The sequence below is a fragment of the Rosa rugosa genome, chromosome 6, assembly GCF_958449725.1.
Source record: "Rosa rugosa chromosome 6, drRosRugo1.1, whole genome shotgun sequence".
Classification (NCBI taxonomy): domain Eukaryota; kingdom Viridiplantae; phylum Streptophyta; class Magnoliopsida; order Rosales; family Rosaceae; genus Rosa; species Rosa rugosa.
Genome location: NC_084825.1, coordinates 54,134,254 through 54,155,940, shown reverse-complemented (window position 1 = coordinate 54,155,940; position 21,687 = coordinate 54,134,254). Strand labels below are relative to the sequence as shown.

The 21,687-nt window shown below is 36.7% G+C and overlaps 3 protein-coding genes across 7 annotated transcripts; 2 read left to right on the top strand and 1 right to left on the bottom strand.

The window, feature by feature from the left end:
- The first annotated feature begins 1,986 nt into the window (after nt 1–1,986).
- LOC133715143 (uncharacterized) lies at nt 1,987–9,559 on the top strand. 4 transcript variants are annotated; one of them, XM_062141521.1, is made up of 8 exons: nt 1,987–2,170; nt 2,395–2,670; nt 3,785–3,868; nt 7,406–7,523; nt 8,620–8,835; nt 8,915–9,044; nt 9,152–9,264; nt 9,360–9,559. In XM_062141521.1, the coding sequence occupies exons 3-8, from the start codon at nt 3,858–3,860 to the stop codon at nt 9,465–9,467; spliced, it is 696 nt and encodes a 231-aa protein (XP_061997505.1). In that variant the 5' UTR covers nt 1,987–2,170; nt 2,395–2,670; nt 3,785–3,857; the 3' UTR covers nt 9,468–9,559. The 4 variants fall into 4 exon arrangements, with proteins under 4 accessions (XP_061997505.1, XP_061997503.1, XP_061997506.1 ...); XM_062141519.1 differs by having other exon boundaries at nt 7,229–7,523; XM_062141522.1 differs by having other exon boundaries at nt 7,218–7,523.
- A 1,442-nt stretch (nt 9,560–11,001) lies between these two features.
- Nucleotides 11,002–14,140, bottom strand: LOC133715566 (uncharacterized). Of its 2 annotated transcripts, none has more exons than XM_062142102.1 (7): nt 13,980–14,140; nt 12,709–13,160; nt 12,162–12,287; nt 11,808–11,960; nt 11,673–11,727; nt 11,488–11,589; nt 11,002–11,212 (listed from the first exon to the last, which is right to left on the bottom strand). In XM_062142102.1, exons 2-6 carry the CDS (start codon nt 13,042–13,044, stop codon nt 11,531–11,533), a joined length of 729 nt encoding a protein of 242 aa, XP_061998086.1. In that variant the 5' UTR covers nt 13,045–13,160; nt 13,980–14,140; the 3' UTR covers nt 11,002–11,212; nt 11,488–11,530. The 2 variants fall into 2 exon arrangements, with proteins under 2 accessions (XP_061998086.1, XP_061998084.1); XM_062142100.1 differs by having other exon boundaries at nt 12,709–13,169; nt 13,980–14,139.
- Nucleotides 14,092–17,587, top strand: LOC133715565 (uncharacterized). The gene is made up of 4 exons (XM_062142099.1): nt 14,092–14,226; nt 14,338–14,398; nt 16,393–17,232; nt 17,337–17,587. The coding sequence occupies exons 1-4, from the start codon at nt 14,092–14,094 to the stop codon at nt 17,363–17,365; spliced, it is 1,065 nt and encodes a 354-aa protein (XP_061998083.1). The 3' UTR covers nt 17,366–17,587.
- The last annotated feature ends 4,100 nt before the right edge of the window (nt 17,588–21,687 follow it).

Here is a 21,687-nt window from a genome sequence, read left to right as displayed (position 1 = left end):
AAGGCAAAGTCATTTTCTAGCTTTCTTGATGTAATTTTTCATTAGAATTTGAGTCATCGGATCAAATGAGTACTCTATAAGGAGGATATCGGATTCATCTAGCAAGCCATATTGAATTTGTATGAGTCAATTAGAATAAGATTGCCAGATTGAATGTATGATTGAATTAGATCAAGAGTCTTTTAATTTTCTTGGCCGGCTATTAGAACACGATAAACCAAGAAAAGCATCTCTAATAATGTCATGGACATAGTAACAATAAACCAACTCAATCCTTATCATTCCAATCACAAAGAGTGAACACACATACTATCAGCAAAAAGAAACCCAGAAATTATAGAACATCAACCTATTGGCTATTGATGATATGATAATCATGTCAACCAATATGTACAGAAATAACATCAAATCAAATCTATGAAACCAAACAATGTAATGTAACAGAGACGAAAATGGGGCTCAATGTAGGCAGCAAAGTAAGCTAGCTAATTAATCATCATGTGATTCATGTCAGTAGTAATCTTAATTGGTTTGAACAGAGGAGGAAGATGTGATTCGATCACGTCAGTAGTAATCTTTATTGGTTCGAACAGAGGAAGAACACACTTTGAGTCCCCTGCCTAGTAGCCAAGAAGGGACTTGATGAGATTTATGGCCACAATATATGACATCGATGATATAAACTTTTCCTATACCTTCCGGGCCTGACAGAGCCATATATCCTCGAAAGCTTTTCTTCATTGTCAATCCCATCAGGAAAAGACCATAGCCTTTGCAGGTAGCAGTGGCTGTGGGAAGACGTTCTATCCTCTTGCCAGTCACACGGTTTGTAGGCACAACTAGGAAAGTTTCTTCTCCTATATATGCCTTAAACTTAATTTGAAGTTTCCTGACTGAGGAAAAACATTGGGAGCTGTTTAGCAAAAACAATCACTAGCTTACCTCAAGAATCATCAATGACACCTGAATGGTTAAAGTCGCAATTGCTAATCGATTGGATGTGTCTGTTGTTCAATGCATCGATCTACATATACCGATTGAAACCTTGTTGTCTACCGGAGAATAATACACATGGTAGCTTGGGCAGTGAATCTGTGATATGCAATGTCACTTCATTAGGGGGCTTTATTCGATCAAACCAATTCTACCACATGATTTCACGAAACTCAGCCTACTGCATATATATAATGAACTTGTTTCTCTTGCTTCTGATCGAGTCCGCAACAAACATAAGAACCCTTGCATCGTTTTGTCATGAAGATGAGATATCAACCCAGCCTAATAACAGCATCTGAACAAAGGAAACCAAACAAAGAGGGCAGAAACCAGCAAGAGATCTCGTCATCGTCTCGAAATGTAGAACAGATGGTAATAGGAAACCCTAGCACTTAACTTCATAGAATTTCACGTACAAGCATGAAAATAGAAAAGAGCAGAAGTCATCGGTTTATGCAACTAGCGAACCAAACTAGATTTATTTCAAATCGGTTTGACTAGATACTAAACCATATCTCATCCTTTCGAGATAAACTACTGAACCAAACCAAAAATTTTAGTTGATTCATTTATCTTTTACGGAACCCTAGACTGAAAATTACGCACTACCAAATTAGTGATTGAACACCTCGTAAAAGGCATCATGATTATATATTAATTAACGAATTTCAAAATAAAAAGCCTTCTATGAAATCTCGAAGATAATCACCTTAATTAGCTAGCTTGCCACATAACATTCTTTCAAATGAGAAACCCTAAACAGAAAATGACCAAAATAAAAGTAAATTATATAAATTGATTACGGTAAATAATTATCCACTCATTACTGTACTATTTGTGTCAAGTGGTTACAAAGTACACGAAATATAGGTAAGATTCCCCTAGGCCAAACAAAATGGACGGTCATTTTAATTGGGTGACAAAGATAAACGGTATAGATTGCGTCTTTCGTGTACTATAAATAATTAGAGTTAGGTTGTCTGTGCGCCGAAAACCCTCTGCAAGTTTGAAAACACTGAAAAGTGAGAAGCATCAGTCATATAGCTTCTACAAGTTGAATCAGTCAGACAGACACCCCAAAAAAAATTAAAATAATCCTTCAATCAGTCGTTTCAGTTTTACTATTTCCGGATCTGCTACGTCTTTCTTTCAGTCTCTCTCTCTCTATTTCCAGGTCTCTTATTTTCTTCTTAAGGCAAGAAATGAATCCTTTTTGTTTTTCGCAAATATTAACAATATATATGTTTCATCGTTCTCTTTAATTTTTCTTAATTTTGTTCGTGATCTTCTTCTTTCTAGGCAGCAATTATGATCTTAATATATGTTTCCTCCGGATGTTTAATTTGTCTTAATTGTTGTTAATGTATATGAATTAATTCCCTCGTCATATGCAATTAGGTCAACGAAAAAATGAATCCAATTCTTGTGAGCTTCGGCCAACCACGATGCTTTGAAAAACGTCGACGAGGACATCATGTATGTGCAGATCTGAATTCCAGTATGAAGAATATATTCAATGATGGATCGATCGGTGAAGAACGAAGTTCCGGCACCGGTGCTCTAACTATATCGTCCGAAGAAGAAGCCGGCTGTTATATAATTGTGATTGATGGAACATGATGACGACGACGACGGCGAAGAGATCTTGATTTGATTTGAGATCTCAAAACCAAAGTAAGATTTGAGTCTGAGTTTCACGATCTCTTTCTGAATTTGATCTTTTCTTATGTGTCAAAGCTCATGGTTGAGTTCAGTCATCAAATTAACGAGGGTTGTTATTATTTTGTTAAGATCGATCGGAGCTAATGGTTTGCAGTAATCATGTTCAATTTGCTGAGAAAACCTCGATGTCAAGTTCACTTTTTACTGCATACTGTTTAGAGTTGCTCTTCTAACCTCTTCAAGGAAAATTACTCTTTACTCTACATTGTTTACCGTAGATCTGCTCCTCTACTTTTTAATTACCAAAGTTCACCCAGTTTTCTTATTGCCTCCAATTAAGGGCAGAGAAAACAAAAGAAAAAGGGTATTCTAATGGCTTATTAAGGAGCAATTAACTGTTATATATATATTAATTATATATTCGGTCATATCCACCCTAAATCACACACTTAATTAGTTAATTGCGATTCCTGGTCTTAAGTTACTGCCTTAAAATAAAAGGACCTGCTTAAGTTACTGCCTTAATTAGTCTTCATCTTTGAATCAAATAGTTCTTTGATTATAGGGTTTTTTTTTTTTTTTTTTTGGGCCCATTAATCCACGCTAATATGCTTGCTACTTCAAACTACAATTTTAACGTACTATTTTATTGATGCAGAAACCAATTCAACTATGAACTTTATTCTTTTGTTCAATGACATTAATTCGGTTTTCTGTTCCCATGATTTAAGTATGTGTTTATATCCACCCCGATCAGAATATACCATGCTTTTTCTGTGGCCAAATTTTTTTTTAAAAAATAACTCTTCTTTGACAAGAAAAAAAAACATTATTAAAAATCAGCGTGGAAATGTTTTTTTTTTTTTTTTTCATTCTCGATAAATTAAAGTTTAAATCCTATTTAAACCCTAACAGCCTTTGTCTTTAGTTAGAATAACAGGGTCTATAACCCTATATTTTAGGGTCATTTCATACCTATATATATATATATATATATATATATATATATATATTATATTTTTTTTCAGAGAAATCTTTAACTATTTAATTTATAACATTGCAATTTACAATTTCATATGCCTGTTACTCTATCATTAAGTGTAATGTAATTGTCAACTAATGGCAGGACATACCTTCTGCACTTGGATGTGGTTAGAGGAAAATCATGAGCAAGTCCGAGGTCTCAATGTTCTGAGTAAATGACAAAAAGGTAATTTTGCTCAGAGCGTCAAATATATTAACAATAAATAAATAAAATTATACATAATTACTCACCTATTTTCAGTTCCAAATAGTGATAGCTCTATAATAATAGAAAGTACACACTTCACAACATAATTAATAGTCGAAGTCAATCTGTTGCTCATGCAACGTTCTACTCGGAAAGAAAACATCTGAGGGAGCCTTTGGCTTTAAACTTCTTTGCAATAGCTTTGCCAAAGAAAAGAAACTTCTTTGCAATATGGTTGTGGGGCGAGCTCGAGCTTTTCTTAAGTTTGCTTGATTCAATCTTAAAAAGGTCAAAAAGAGTTTTCTAAACCTAAAGAAGTAATTAGTTAATAATTAATAATACATACATAAAATCGATGGTCACACTTAAATATTTATTACTAACTACATTTTTTTTAGGGAAAAATTCACCAACGGTGTCTGGACACTTAGGGGACTTTCAGAATGATACCTGAACTTACAAAGTTATCAATGTGATACCTGGACTCATTTTTTTGCATCAATGTGATACCTACGGCCAATTTCCGTCACGGAGCGGTTACGGAAATTGGCCGTAGGTATCACATTGATACGAAAAAATGAGTCCAGGTATCACATTGATAACTTTGTAAGTTCAGGTATCATTCTGAAAGTCCCTAAGTGTCCAGACACCGTTGGTGAATTTTTTCCTATTTTGCACGTGCGATGCACGTGAGTCACTTAATGAAGACAAAAGGACCGATTTACCCTCAAATTCTTTCTTTCTTTTCTTTTCTTTTTTTCTTTATTCTTCTTTCTTTCTTTCTTTCTTTCTTCTCCTTCTTTTCTGGTTTCTTCTTCCCCTGATTTGAATCATCAAGATTCAAATCATCTTGCTCGTCCGATTCCTACCGCCGATCGTCGATCAAACACCGCCGCTGCGTCTCAATCCATCTTCATGCACCATAGATGTTTCTGGTTCCCCCAACTTCAAATCCTATAGCAAATTGAAATTGTGCATTAAGGCTTCACCGCTCACTCCGAGTTCATCCTCGCCGTCGTCGCCAATGACTTGACCACAACAACCTCCACCACCGCACAACAACGTCGTCCTCCGCTGCTTCTCAATTGGGTTTGGGGATAAGGACTGCTTCTTCCTCCACCGCTAGCGAAATTGTGGAGGCTCAATGCCACATTCTAAGGGCCACCGACTGGAAGGACCGCCACAGCAAGGTTTGCACCACCAAAGGCCCCAGGGACCGCAGCATCCGGCTCGTCGCCCACACCGCCATTCAATTCTACGACATGCAGGACCGGCTTGGATACGACCAGCCTAGCAAGGTCGTCGATTGGCTAATCAAGAAAGACAAGGCCGCAATCAACGAGCTTGACTAGCTGCCACCGTGGAACCCATACTAAATTTATGTTCATACAACATTTTCTCCGACGATGCCGATATCCGCCGCGCAGGACACGCAGAACGTGAGCCTTAATTTCTCGATGGTGGAGGCTCCGAGTTCTTTGTCTACTAATCGGCGAGGCACAATGGTGGGTAGCAGCGGAGTGGCGAAGCTGGTGAATAAGAACAGCTCGAATTTTCTGCAGGTGAGGATGGTGTGGAGGCCGAAGTTGTTAATCTTTGTCTGCCTAAAATTGTCTCTGATCGAAGTTGGGCTAAACCGATGAAGTTGCAGGTGAGGATGGTGTGGAGGTGGTGTTGCATGTCGGGAACGAAGGAGAGGATGGAGGGGTGGGATTGGAGCTGTGATTTGAGAGTGGAGGGCTGGCGGAGTCTGAGTTTCTGATCAATGGTGTATAAAAGGAGGTCGGAGGAGAGAACGAGAGTGGTGGTGGTTAAGTCATTGGCGGCGGCGGCGGGGATGAACTCGGAGTGAGCGGTGAAGCCTCAATGCACAATTTCAATTTGCTATAGGATTTGAAGTTGGGGGAACCAGAAACATCTGTGGTGCATGAAGGTGGGTTGAGACGCAGCGGCGGTGTTTGATCGGCGATCGGCGGTGGGAATCGGACGAGCAAGATGATTTGAATCTTGATGATTCAAATCAGGGGAAGAAGAAACTAGAAAAGAAGAAGAAGAAAGAAAGAAAGAAAGAAAGAAAGAAGAATAAAGAAAAAAAGAAAAGAAAAGAAAGAAATAATTTGAGGGTAAATCGGTCCTTTTGTCTTCATTAAGTGACTCACGTGCATCGCACGTGCAAAATAGGGAAAAATTCACCAACGGTGTCTGGACACTTAGGGGACTTTCAGAATGATACTTGAACTTACAAAGTTATCAATGTGATACCTGGACTCATTTTTTCTTATCAATGTGATACCTACGGCCAATTTCCGTCACGGAGCCGTTACGGAAATTGGCCGTAGGTATCACATTGATACGAAAAAATGAGTCCAGGTATCACATTGATAACTTTGTAAGTTCAGGTATCATTCTGAAAGTCCCCTAAGTGTCCAGACACCGTTGGTGAATTTTTCCCTTTTTTTTATTAGGTTGAATAGTTTATATTTTAATTGTTCTTTTAAGTATCTAACTAATGTCGGCTAAGTTTTACCAAACGATAGGGCACGGACATAGCTAAATTGTTTCCTAAAGATATACAAGCTGCTCACGAGTTTTAGGAGCCGAATATACTAGAGTTAAAAGCTCCGCTTGATTTTTTTTATCGAGCTTAACATTTAGCTCAAGCTTGGCTCATTTCATTCACGAACATGAGCCAAACAAATCGAATATGAGCCGAACTGAAACTCTTGTTTCGAGCCGACTTATAGCCCTAATTATGGGTATAGGCGGAACACACGGATCTTGGGTAATTGTTGAGGAAACCCCTCTGGTCCAACAAAGGGATAACGTTCCTAGTGACTCTAGGAATTGAAAAATCGGATATCAACTTCGGTAGATACTAGGTAGAGTCAAGTTCGCCATTGCCTTGATTGAGAAATAGAGAGAGATCTTGGAATTGGTATTGTATGAGTGTGCCCAATAAAGCAAGATGGTGCTCATCTTTTCTTCCAACCCTGAGACCATTCAGCCTGGGTTAAGAATCTGTACGGGCAGTATTGAAGTTAGGCCCATAACTATTAAGCCCAAATGTATACCCCAAAGCCCAAACAGGCAAATGCAGCTAAGTCAACACTGAATTACCACTCTCTACTCTACTTTACTCTCTCTCAAATCCCACTGAGGCACTGACTATAAACGTAAACCCCGCAAATCGCATTTCCTCAATCCGATACGAAGACCATTTCCTCGAAAACACCGCTAGCCCAAAAGTTTCTCTTCCTCATCATTTCTTTCTCGTTCTATAATGCTTAGCCAAATCAGAGCTTGGTTTTCCCTTGCTCGGCTGAGCAAGGCTATTTTCAGGGTCACTGATAGGGTGGATGAGCACCTCAGCCTCGGGGATTACGATTCGGTGAGGAAGGTTCTTAGGGTGCTTCCCAATTTAGTGCTGGTGAGGGAGCATTCTGGTGCTGTGGTCGAATCGAGAGGGCATTTTGTTCGGTCACTGGGTCCTGGATTTCATTTTCTCTCTTTGTTCAGGAGGGAGAAAATATGGAACTCTCTGAGCACCCAGCCCCAGATGGTTAACACACCGGAGACGGTTTTCGAGTCCAAAGATGGAAACTGGTTTTCTTCTGAATGTGTAGTGACTTTTCGGGTAATTTTTCTTCTGTAGCTCAAAATTGGGTATATGTGTTGTTTGTAAAATGACTACTACTGTTGTGATATCTTGTAAATCTATATTGGGTAATTTTTCTTCTGTAGCTCAAAATTGGGTTTATGTGTTGTTTGTAAAATGGCTACTACTGTTGTGATATCTTGTAAATCTATATTGGGTAATATGTTGATTTTATTTTTTAAGAAAACAATAGTATCTGTGTTAGTTTTGATTAGTCTGATAGGTCATGAAACAAAATAGAAGCCTACTTGAATTTCATGTTCTGCTCATGGTTTTTTGTAGTTTGTATTGGATTCAAATTTCAGGGATTGATCCTTTTGTTCAGTTCTGTATTTGTATGAGTGGCTTTGTTAGTTTACGATTTCATTTTTGTGTTAATGTCATGTTGTTTAGAGAAGCCTACTTGAATTTCATGTTCTGCTCATGGTTTTTTGTAGTTTGTATTGGATTCAAATTTCAGGGATTGATCCTCTTGTTCAGTTCTGTATTTGTATGAGTGGCTTTGTTAGTTTACGATTTCATTTTTGTGTTAATGTCATGTTGTTTATAGAAGCCTACTTGAATTTCATGTTCTGCTCATGGTTTTTTGTAGTTTGTATTGGATTCAAATTTCAGGGATTGATCTTTGTTAGTCTGGCAGGTCATGAAACAAAATAGAAGCCTACTTGAATTTCATGTTCTGCTCATGGTTTTTTGTAGTTTGTATTGGATTCAAATTTCAGGGATTGATCTTTGTTAGTCTGACAGGTCATGAAACAAAATAGAAGCCTACTTGAATTTCATGTTCTGCTCATGGTTTTTTGTACTTTGTATTGGATTCAAATTTCAGGGATTGATCCTTTTGTTCAGTTTTGTATTTGTATGAGTGGCTTTGTTAGTTTACGATTTCATTTTTGTGTTAATGTCATATTGTTTATAGTTGGGCTTTGTCAGTGAACAAATGTGATTTTCATTCAGTCGTAGAGTAGTTTATGATTCTCAGGAGACTTGCACTAGCTTCTTGTTTTTCTTTCAATTTAGTTGTTGATTTGAGTAAAAAAAAGAATTTAGAAGACTCTTGCTGATCTTGGGGCAGGTCATTGATGTGGCAAAGGCATCCTACTGCCGAGAGATTAAACCATGGGTTGGCTTAAGTGTTGGAACTTTTCCTAACACGATGTACCACTTGAAGAATGCTGCTTATTCTTTGGCCTACGCAACAAGTTACTTCCACATGAAGACATGCATGTCTTCATGTGTGGATGAGAGCAACTTGCTTCTGAAAAGCACTGAAGGCCAAGATCAAATAAGGGTGAGGATTCTGCTGCTTTCAATTATAATTAGCATTGTACTGTTTTTGACATATTGTAAGCTTTTTTGTCCTTTTGCAGACAATTCTCAATGAGTTTCTCATTGATTGTGGACTAAAGTGTGAGTTGGTACTGATGGTGATGCTGCCATCCATGCCAAGGAAAGATTGGTGTGAAAGCTTGGCGTTCGCTAATGCTTATGAAACAGATGGTAGGATGCTTGACTGACTTAAATTGTATTTTTTTTTTTTGAAATATTACTGTTTATATTCTTATTGTTCTGGCTTTTAATCCTTTTTCTTTTTCGTTTGTTCCTAGCACTATTATCTGCTTTTGGCAGAGATACAACACTCGTCAAAGCGCTTTTTGAAGCAATGGAAAGGTACACATCAGGAGAACAAAAGATTATGCTTCTTGAGGAACTTTTGAAGGTAAAACGATTGCACTTTAATAATAATGAATATACATTATAATTTTGCTTGAATATACACAATTACTTATCCAATTCATCCATTTCATTTTGCAGGTAGCAGCTGAGCTACTCCAGCCAGATCTACTCCTACTTACTCTACGTATTGTTGCGAAGCACTACCACTTGCAGCAACGCGTGGAAATGAAGAACACTAAACGATAATGTATCTATCTATATAGTTTGTTTAACAAAAAAAAATTTACATTAAAAGAAAAACTGTCTGAATTTGAAATCAAGAACCCTCTTCTATCAAATATTGCATTCATTGCTGAATTTCCAAAAAAAGAACGAAACTTTGTGATCAGATAGACATTCATTTTGGTTGCACAACATGATAGTATGAAAGATCTCAACAGAAAGATTGCATGTTTTCATCGACAGACTTTACGATTTCAACACACAGATGGAAACTTGTGTTAATATGGACATTCATTCTTGTTGTACAACATGTGAGTATGATACATTTCAACACAAGATATCATATTTTCATCAAAGAACACTATGGTATCAACCGAAAGAACTGAAACTTGTGCTCAGTTTGGTCACACAATCAAGTGAAAGTATGGAACTCACTGATTAAATATTGAAAGGAAGAAAGTGAGAGATGTAAAACTAGAAGGGAATTGAAAATCAAACAACGATTCATGTAATTGATAGCAGTAGCAGCCTGTAATTGATAGAGAAGAGGGGGCTTGTTGACTAAAAGAGTGATGTTTTTTTGTTTGCTCACGCTTCTTCTATTGCCAGTGTACAAGCAGTACGTGTGATTACGTGATAAGTCTTTGCTCATATTAATACGTCTGTATCTAGCACATATGTTTGTATCTAGCACTGTATTACAGTAATAATCGGTTATCATTTGGCCGGCCGGCTCCATGAGGATATCTCAATCTTGTCGTAACCCAATTCTTAGGTGAGCTATTTTAGTGTAATTTTATCTACCTTTTGATATTGATAGACTGACACCCAGATCCTCTGAAAAAAAAAAAAACATATCATAATTTTTCCATAGCTTTTTGTATTTTTTTTAATAACACATGCTATCTTGAAACTTCAATAGCTGATAACTAATACTGTGGTGGTTATGGATTCAACAAATTATGTGCTCTCTGTACGTGGTACCCCAACCCCCTCCCCTCCGGCGCTGTTCTGTTTCTTTCATGAAATAATAAATAAAAAAATCTACAACCACAAAAAGAATATTTTTTCTTTAGATGTTACATCTAATTAAATCGTGAGAATAGGATAAGCTCCTTAAAAAATTATTGGAAAACAACCCGTTGTATTTACATTTTACCTGATCTTCAGTTTCCAATCCAAAGCCAATAATGAGGAAACCCTTATAAGTAATTTTTGGAACTCTCTATTTAATGTTCTCCCTGGTCTATGCAGGAGTTCTGGGTTGGAAATGAAGAGCTGGTGAATATTTATTAGAATAGACTTGGTGATGCTGGTTTAAGCTAGGAAGGACTAACACCTACCGCGGCGATGGTAGGTCTTCATACATTTCGCGTTTCTTGGTTGGGAACTCGAAATGTAGGAATTTTGATGAAAGGAAATCACCACGTCCACCGTGAATGACAAGCTTTGGTCCTTAACCAAGAGCTACCAATCCAAATTAGCAGAGGCACGTAGTTCATCCTACTCGTCGTTTATTTTAACAATAAAATTACCTTAATTTTTTGAACAGAGAGGATAATGGAGCATTATTTAAGCTTCTCATTCATCAACAGTAAGGCACACCTAGGTGCTAAGGCATGTTCACATGGTTAATTACATACTGCTGTCATGCACAATACATATATTTTGGTTGACCAAAAATGTAGAAATGAAAGACTCTCCTCGAGAAGTCACTGCATCGATCTCCACCTCAGCGTTCAAAACCAGAACAATTTAAGTCCTTGAGTCTGCAAGCATAAAGAGAGAGAATTTTATTGTGGGCATGGTTCTCATTTGAACAGTAATTGCCCTAGTGTATGAGCGCCACCAGAAATTTGTCTGGGGCAGATCATCAACAAAGACCCGACTACTTTAATTAGTTAATTGCCATATGAAATAGAGTCGCAAACTTTTTTTTTCCACAATTAATTTTCTGCACATGCAAATATGAAGCATTTATCTGAGAACAAGAACACCAACATATAAGAAAACACTTAATATAATAACGTGATAAGGAACCTACCATCGATTGGCTCTATCAATGACATGAAAATGCTTTCCCGCATCTAAATGGCAGCTTTTGATTTTAAGTTTTCCCCCAGGTCAAAGGAGGTAGGAAATAGTCCTTTGAAACATAAAAGAGAAAGTCAGGCCTATATATGTTTTGAATTAAAAATAGTCTATCAAAAATAAATAGTGTCGTATTACCAAAAGAATGGTCAATGAACTCAAAACCACATCGTGCAAATTCCTTGAGGTCGAGCTGCAAAATTAAACAGAAATATTAAACGTAAGCAGGCAAATATAAAACAGATGTCTAATTAACATATCCCATTCACTCACCTTTAAGTCTTCATTGAGTTCTTTGTTTGCCTCAAGTATCTCCTCTTCACTATATTCACCAACTGTTCGTTCATTTATCATCATCATAAAATGTCCGTAATTGAGCATTTGGGCCACTGTTGAAAAATAATGAAAAGGATTATTTGGCATGGCCTGCACAAGAAATATAATACAATGAGTATAAAGATATACAGTGAGACATTAGTGTTTCAGTCTATAACACAACAAACTATTTTTTAGGAAGAGTAATGTTTTAAAAAGTAACATTAGATGAATTTAACAGAAATATGTCAACTTAGGTAGGGAAATATAAATCAGTTAAATAAGAGGATTTAACATATTCCATTCACTTACCATCCTAAAGAGTTGTACAAATGTCTGCTCTGCAGTGTACATGTTTTGACCTGTTTGATCTCTTCTCGGTTGGGTAAGCTCAGAAAGTTTACGAAAGCTATACCAAGCACACTTGGGGTCCAGGATCTACACGAGGAATAGAATACAATGAGTATTACAGTGAAAGAACTTAGTACTAGTACGTGTTTCAGTGTATACACAACAAAGGCTGAAATTTTTTATTGTTTAGGAAGAGTAATCAGTGTTTTAAAAGCAACGAATGGAGTGCACAAATTACTATTAATCTAAGAAAAGGGAAGATCGATGGAAAAAAGCTAATAGAACAATTTTTGTTGGTACAACTATTTCTAGGCTTAAGCAACAACGTTAATTTATAAACTAGTTCCTGATCATCAAATTACACAAATAACAGAAAACCCTATATACTGAGATTCAATCGATAATGAAAATGTTTTCCTAACATGAATAAGAACATATTTAATTAAATTATTTCTGGAAAAGCTTGGATGTTTCTTCAAAAAATTGAAAATTGAATAAGATTTCTTACCTTGATTCGCACCGAGGCTTGTGGATAATATATTTTGCCGTTCTTGGTCCGAATATATAATTCTTTCTTTATAGGAGGCCGAAGAGATACCGGTGTGGTTGTCATTACGCTGACAACCCTATCCTTGTTATTTTGAAGATGGTGAAATCCAGTCTTTAGGGTTTTGAAGTATTCACCTTGCCGCTCAACTACAGCGGCTGTCCCTTCCTTTACCTGGACGATATTTGGAAGCCAGAATGTTGGTTTGGAACCGTTATTTTCAAGCCAATATGTAGGTTTATGGCTCTTGCTGAAATTTACGGTCTCAGCCAGAAGAGTTCTGAAGGCTCTATTCATATTGAAGACTATGGATGGGAATGATAGAGCGTCGATCGGATGCAAAGATTGGTCTTCAAGGGAATATTGATCGTCTTCGTATTGCTCCGTCTGTCTCTCTCTCTTGGGAAACAGATCTACAAGACCTAACGAGTAATATATAAATATAGAAAAAGTATGAACCCTTGCATATATATAGGCCTTTGATCGATAACAAGATTATATCTTTTCAAAGATAAGAGTACCGAGTGATATTCTGATACAATAAGGATTCCTCTTCCCCAAGGAAAAAAAAGAATATGGGTTATTTTATACTCCGTATAAACAAGGATTCCTTTGAACCTCTAATTGCATATGGGTTGGGTCTTAAAATTACACGCTTCTTATCCATAACTCCAATACTGAGGTAACATTTGAATACTCTAGGTGTCCCTTGTAGACCTAGAAAAATAACAAAAGAGAAAAGGATTGGGATTTGGGAACCTTTAAAAGTTCTGATTGAATATTATGGGTCTTTATTGATCACAAGACTTAATCTTCTCCAATATGGAGTAAGTATTCAGATTCGAAAAGGGTACCTTAACAAGCTTAGTAAGTTGACCAAACCATCATTCTTAAATCTTCCAAGAGTACCCATAATGAAATTCTTTCATTATCTTCAACTAATATCAAAAGCTCCCACATTAGACCAAGCAGGTTATGTACTTCAGCAATTTCTACCATAACAGAAATTATGTCCAGGCCCAATCTAAAACACAACAAATCCATCCCAAATTCTAAAAGGAAATCACCATATATCAGTTTTCCACTCAACTCTATTTGACAACCATGCTCTCATCACAGTTTAACAACCAAACTCTCACCCTCACCAATTCAGCAACTTGTGAAATTCATCACAACCCAATCGAATTCGATAACTATTTATACTAGCACGAAGAGGTGATCAATTTGCATACCTCATGCATCAACTTAGGCAAGGCTTCCGCAATCTGAGATTGTACAGATCGAGACTGCAGAGACAACGGAGATGAGAAGACGAACCGATCGGCGCCGGTGATCAACCGTGAGATGGCCAGACGACAGCCAGTCGCGGGAGTGAAGGGTCGGAAGCTCTGGTTTCGGCCTTTCTGCTACACCTTCAGATCCGATCTTCAGTATTTAAAGCCAAAATTTCAAGTTAAAATGGACAGTCTGGATCCAGCGGTGAGAAATTTTTACGGTCCTAATTGCACGTATGATTTTTTCTTTTTTCTTTAAGTATTTTTCATAGTTCTGAAAATTTAGAAATTCATAATAAAATTATATCCATGTCAGAGCATTTGTCCAGTTCGTCTGCAGCTACAGTACGTTACCACTATACGCAATTGTCACACAGGTGAGTAATGTGGAAGGATTAATTAACATAATTAATAACTCAAATATCCAAAAAATTCTCACGGATTCATCCCGTCGCGCCGCATACTTTATTATAAAATATATTTCAGAGCATTTAAATAAACATCAAGACTGAAAACTTTAATCTTCAAACAATCTCACTATACTCGATAAAATTTTCTGGAACTCATAAAATCTGATTGCGTATGGGTCGATAGGTCTTAATGTAAGAATAGAGTTTGAACATAAATACAATTTGCATTATGATTGATAACTTATCATAGACTGCAGAAATAATTAATCCGAGACAGAACACTTTTCCTAGTCCTTGTATAATTATGTTGTGATAAGAATCACACTTCATAATAGGAGATCTAAATATCTTGGAAACCAAGTAATAAACATCGGATATAATTGTAGTAGATCAGTTTCGATAGAATTCATATGCCTCTTATGGGGAGAACTCTATTTACATTGATCACTATATAAACAAGGTCCCTGTGACCTCTCTATACACGAGCTTTCAGAAATCTAGCCCCATAGATAGTTGCAAGTAAACAGAGAGAGGATCACAGAAGTTCTTGTTTCTTAAGCAATGGCCTCCTTTTCATCGTCTACTGGTACGAGTCCTTCTGCAAGTTATGAAGGCTCATGGGACATGTTTTATATATATGCTGCACTCTGTTTGTAATGATATGTTTGTTGTGTTTATTCAATATGCAATTATGTGTGCTTTAGTGTTTTTAATCTTTCAATTGGTATCAGAGCTTGAATTGCATGTTAATAAACCGGATTAAGTTTTACAGAATTAAGGGTTATTGTTATATGCATATATGTATATTGTTTGTTCATGAGAAACAATCATCTTTTTCCGGAACTGGGCCATAACCTTAATGGGTCCAATACTGACCATGCAGAAGTTTTTTCTATCAAGCCCAAATGCGCAAACGCGCGTTTTAGTTTAATCCCAGAATGGCCGTCAGAACGGTCTCCTCTCTTCAGTTTCATATTTTGGGGATTAATTTCGATTCCGCTGATTTTGTGCTTCTGATTGAAATTGATTTAAGAAACCAAGTTTGCATGTGTCTTCGAATCTTTCTATACATATATATGCATATGATTAACTCTAATTGCAGCGCGGGAGCGTCCGGGTACGTTTCTTCTTTTCAAAACTGGAACTTCATATGTAATTGATTATAATTGTGAGCAAGAACCCTAGAATGCATTCCCGGCGTGCACGTAGGATAGAGTAGAACGTGAAAGGATGGAATTTGAATTTGAATTTCTTGATCATGATTTTCTGGTATCTCGACCTTGCTGGTATTGATTGTGATTGAGAATGATTCTTGTGTGTTTTGCTTGTTGAGATTGATCTGTGTGTTTGTATCAACTTTAGTGAAATATCAATTAACAAGAAAATCTCCCAAAATTGATTCATTACGCCTTGTTATTTGATTTTCTAATTGACTGGTTGTATAAGATTAAAATCATTCAGTAACAACCATAAGTTCTAGATCACGTAATGGTGTTTTGATGCAAGTTGTAACATCAATCTATCACTATACTGTTCTGTTGATCATTAGAATAGAACTAAACTTGTGTCTTTATTTTTGGGATGTGATTGTATCTTCAACAGAAGGATTGACCTTTATATTCTTAAAATCAAAACAGTGTAATATGAAATTTTAGAGATTAAATTCAGTGATCTGAACTCTTCTTCTTGCTAACATGCGTTGATTGTTCAGTGATGCCTTATTTTCTAAATTTTCAGTTTTACAATTGAGTAACTTCAGTATAATGAATTATCTTTTTGCCAACAGGTAAAGTCTTTCATTGAATGTGCTTTTGGGGTTTGTGTGTTTTCTGTGATGAAATGTATCTCATACATTGTGTATTTTTGTTTGAATCGCTGTGTATTATTATGCGATATATATTTATCCACCTTTTCAAATATTTTGACAGAAAACTAAAACCTTCTTTATTTTTTGTTTTCAGCTTTGCATTCTGGCATTTCCCTGTCCCACATTGAGCCTCTGAATGGGTCTAATTTCAAAAGATGGAAAGAAAATGTTGAGCTCTATCTTGGTCTTCAGGGCATCGATTTCTGTTTGACTGACCCTGAGCCTATTATTAATGATCAGAGTGATGAACCTTCAATTGCTAGGCATAGAGATTGGCACAGGGCGAATAGAATGACGAAACTTATCTTGAAGCAGACTATGTCACCAATTGTGAGGGGTAGTGTGATTGAACCTGAAACTGCTTTAGAATTTATGACTGCCATTGGGTTAAAGTTTACAGAGAATGTGAAGGCTGAGATATCACTATTGCTGGATAGGCTGATAACCTCTAAGTATGATGCATCAGGTAGTGTCAGAGAGCACATCATGAAAGTTATTCAGATTACTACTAGGTTGGCAAACTTAGAAATTGTCTTTCCAGATGCTTTTATTGTCCATCTTGCCTTGAGAAATCTCCCTGCAACCTTTAGTCCACTGAAAACAGCATATTTTGCTCAGAAAGAGCAGTGGGATCTGAATGAATTAATAGCTATATGTGTGCAAGAAGAAGAGCTGCATAAGAGAGAGGGTACCGTTTCAGTCAATTTAGTTAATAAGCCGAGCTGGAAGGGTAAAGGGAAAGCAGCAGGGTCTAGTGCAGTAGCTATTGCTGGTTCTGGTGAAGGTACTAGTGGAGTTAAGTCCACCAAACTTAGCCCCAAAAAGGCAGCAGGCAAGATGAAAAAGGCTGGAAATTTTAAGTGTTTTTTCTGCAAAAAGGAGGGGCACATTAAGAAAAACTGCAAGGGCTTCAAGGATTGGTTAGCTAAAAAGGGTAAGGTTTCAGTGTTTTCTATTGAGGTTAATGCAGTAGATTTTTCTTCTAGTTCTTGGTACCTTGACACATCCTCACCTATACATATCACTAATTGTTTGCAGGACTTCCTAACAAAGAGGGCCCCAAATAGAAGTGAAATCAATGTCTCAGTAGGAAACGGAATGGGAGTGGCTGTCAAAGCTATAGGGACAGTCAAGTTGTCTTTAGGATCTGGCTCTAGTTATATTTTGGATAATGTTTTTTATATTCCCTCTATGAAGAGGAAGTTGATTTCAGTAGCTCGTTTGGTTAGGAATGGATGTACTTTTTTCATCAATCTTGAAGGAATAAAAATCTCCCATTCTTCTGGTTACTTTGCTTCTGCTTCTCTTGTTCATGATTACTGGATGCTTGACTGCAGTTTACCACAGGATGTGTTATTGATTGAAAACGAAAGAAACAATTTGAATAAGAAAAGAAAGTACAGTGAAAATTCTGCTTTTCTTTGGCATAGGAGACTTGCCCATATTTCAAAAAAAAGACTTAAAAGAATGGAAAAAGAAAAATTGTTACCTGTACTTGATTGGTCTGATTTTGATATCTGCATTGAGTGTGTTAAAGGAAAACTGACAAAGTCAAGAAACAAGACATCGAATAGAAACACTGAACCTCTACAGCTAATTCATACTGATATTTGTGGACCCTTTGCAAATAGAACTATCTGTGGAAATAGATATTTCATTACATTCATTGATGATGCAACCAAGTTTCGTCATGTATTCTTGTTATCTGAAAAATCTCAAGCATTGGAAAAATTTATTATCTTTAGAGCTGAGGCAGAAAAGGAATTGGGGAGAGAAATAAAAGTCGTTAGGTCAGACAGAGGGGGAGAATATTATGGTAAATATACTGAAACTGGGCAGCAGAAGGGACCATTTGCGCTTTACTTAGAAAAACATGGCATTCAGGCTCAATACACAACACCTGGAACACCTGAATCAAATGGTGTTTCAGAGAGAGGAAATAGATCTCTTCTCAACATGGTGAGAAGCATGATGTGTACCTCGGGGTTGCCTAGATACCTTTGGGGTGAAGCTTTAAAAACGGCTAACTACTTGATAAACAGAACCCCAAGCAAAGCCGTTCCCAAAACCCCCTATGAGTTGTGGAAAAATAAGAAACCTAGTGTGCACCATATACATGTTTGGGGCTGCAGAGCTGAGGCTAGACCTTATAATCCTCAAATTGGAAAGCTGGACCCCAAAACCATTACTGCCTATTTTATTGGCTATCCGGAAAGATCATTCGGATATAGATTTTATAGTCCAGACCACACCACAAGGATCATTGAGACAAATAGAGCAGTATTTTTCGATGAAATAAACTATGCACATGCTTATGAAGATTTGGAGCTTGAATTCCAGGAATTACCAGATGAAGAAACTAAACTTTTACTATCACCACCATTAGACTCTATCGTCACCAGTGAACCTGCTGTACAACCTCAAATTGAAGTTGTGCAGGAAGACCAAAATGCTCAAATACCAAATCCTGTAGATGTCATAGCTAACCCTCAACCTGAAATTGTGGCAGAAGAAGAAGCTCAAAATGAGAATATGAATGATAATCAAGTTTTGAGAAGGTCAGGAAGAGTTAGAAAACCTGCTATTAATGCTGAAGAATATGAAATCTACTTGCAGGAAGCAGAGCTTGACCTTGGTGATGACAATGACCCTCTAAGTTTTAAGCAAGCAGTAAGTAGTGATGATAGATTGAAGTGGGATGAAGCTATGCAAGCTGAGATTAAGTCCATGTATGACAATCAAGTGTGGGAATTAGTTGAACCAGTTAAGAACCACAAACCAATTGGCTGCAAATGGGTATTTAAAACCAAGAGATGTGCAGATGGCTCAATAGAGAGACATAAGGCCAGACTTGTAGCCAAAGGATTCACCCAAAAAGAGGGAATAGATTTTAATGAAACATTTTCCCCGGTTTCTACAAAGGATGCTTTTAGGATCATAATGGCTCTAGTAGCTCATTACGACATGGAGTTGCATCAAATGGACGTTAAAACAGCCTTTGTAAATGGTGATTTGGATGAGGAAATTTATATGAAGCAACCAGAGGGTTTTGTGGAACCTGGGACTGAACACTTAGTATGCAAATTGAACAAATCAATCTATGGTTTGAAACAGGCTTCAAGGCAGTGGTATCTTAAGTTTGACGCAGTTATAAGTTCTTTTGGTTTCACAGAAAATGTAGTAGATGAATGCGTTTACATGAAAACAAGTGGCAGCAACTTTATTTTTCTTGTTCTCTATGTTGATGACATTTTGTTGGCTAGCACTGATTATGGATTGCTGCATGATACTAAAATCTTTCTATCAAATCATTTTGATATGAAAGATTTGGGGGAAGCATCATACGTTTTGGGGATTGAAATACATAGAGATAGAACCAAGCATCTCTTAGGATTATCTCAGCAAAGTTATATCTCTAAAGTTTTAAAGAGGTTTGATATGCATAGCTGTTCACCAGGACATGTTCCAATGTCCAAAGGTGATAAATTAAACAAAAGTCAGTGTCCTAGAAACAAGCTTGAGGAAGAAGATATGAAAAACAAGCCATATTCTAGACTTGTAGGCAGCTTGATGTACGCTCAAGTTTGTACAAGGCCTGATTTGGCTTATGCAGTGAGCATCCTAGCTAGATTTCAATCCAATCCAGGTCATGAGCACTGGATTGCTGGAAAGAAGGTATTAAGATACTTGCAGAAAACCAAAAATTATTGTTTGGTTTATCGAAGGGTGAATGAGCTTGAAGTAGAAGGCTACCCAGATGCAGATTTTGCAGGGCAATATTCTGATTCTGGAAAGTCTACCTCTGGATATGTATTCATGTTAGCTGGAGGTGCTATAGCCTGGAAGAGTGTAAAACAAACTCAAACTGCTACTTCTACTATGATGGCAGAATATATTGCAATCTATGAAGCGACTTGTCAAGGTCTATAGTTGAAGAACTTTCTGCAGCAAACTAAGTTAGTTGATTCTATAATTTCTAGACCTTTGAAAATACATTGTGATAACTCTGCTGCAGTGTATTTTACAAAGAATAATAAGAGGTCAACTAACTCTAAACATATAGACTTGAAGTACTATAGTGTTAGGGAAAGAGTGAAGCATAAGGAGTTGGAGATTGCTAAAATTCATACACTGGAGCAACTTGCAGACCCTTTCACAAAACCCCTAACTGTAGTAGCTTTTCAAAGTCATACTGAAAAGATTGGCATCCTCCCAACCTTGGACTCTGAAGTTTAGTGGGAGATTTGCATTTTTAAGTGGGAGCCATTTTTCATTCCAGTAAAGCTGAATTTTCTTTAAAGTTTAAACTTTCTTTTGTTTTAGTTCTGTTTTCTCAGAACTATTTTTGATGTAATCTTCAGTTGATTTTATTAATAAATCATTCGTATTTTCTGATCAATTTTGTTACTGCAGTACCTTTTGTTTGTTGTTTCTTTTGATCCTTATGACATTTACAATTCACGTATACATTCTGGTAATTGGTCATATTGAATCAAATATTTATGAGATGTTGTTTATATGTTTAAATAACAAATTGATGAGGTTCTGGCACATTGAACCATTCTGTGGATCATATGTAATGCATTAACAGTTTATTCTTTTTATATTGGCATTACATATATTAAGTGATGTTTAGTGTCTCATGTAATGTATAACTATAGAGTCTGTAATTACAGAGTAATCAAATTTTTCAAATTTGAAATTTTCTGTAGTTCTTCTTTATAGTGCTGCATTGACAGAGATTTGATTAGATTTTTGGAGCTTGTTTTGACGTCTCAGTGCACACTTCAGTGATTGTTGTTTCTGATTAAGATGATATCGTTGTCAAAGTAAATTGTATGAATGTTCAAGTGGGAGATTGTAAGAATAGAGTTTGAACATAAATACAATTTGCATTATGATTGATAACTTATCATAAACTGCAGAAATAATTAATCCGAGACAGAACACTTTTCCTAGTCCTTGTATAATTATGTTGTGATAAGAATCACACTTCATAATAGGAGATCTAAATATCTTGGAAACCAAGTAATAAACATCGGATATAATTGTAGTAGATCAGTTTCGATAGAATTCATATGCCTCTTATGGGAGGACTCTATTTACATTGATCGCTATATAAACAAGGTCCCTGTGACCTCTCTATACATGAGCTTTCAGAAATCTAGCCCCATAGATAGTTGCAAGTAAACAGAGAGAGGATCACAGAAGTTCTTGTTTCTTAAGCAATGGCCTCCTTTTCATTGTCTACTGGTACGAGTCCTTCTGCAAGTTATGAAGGCTCATGGGACATGTTTTATATATATGCTGCACTCTGTTTGTAATGATATGTTTGTTGTGTTTATTCAATATGCAATTATGTGTGCTTTAGTGTTTTTAATCTTTCACC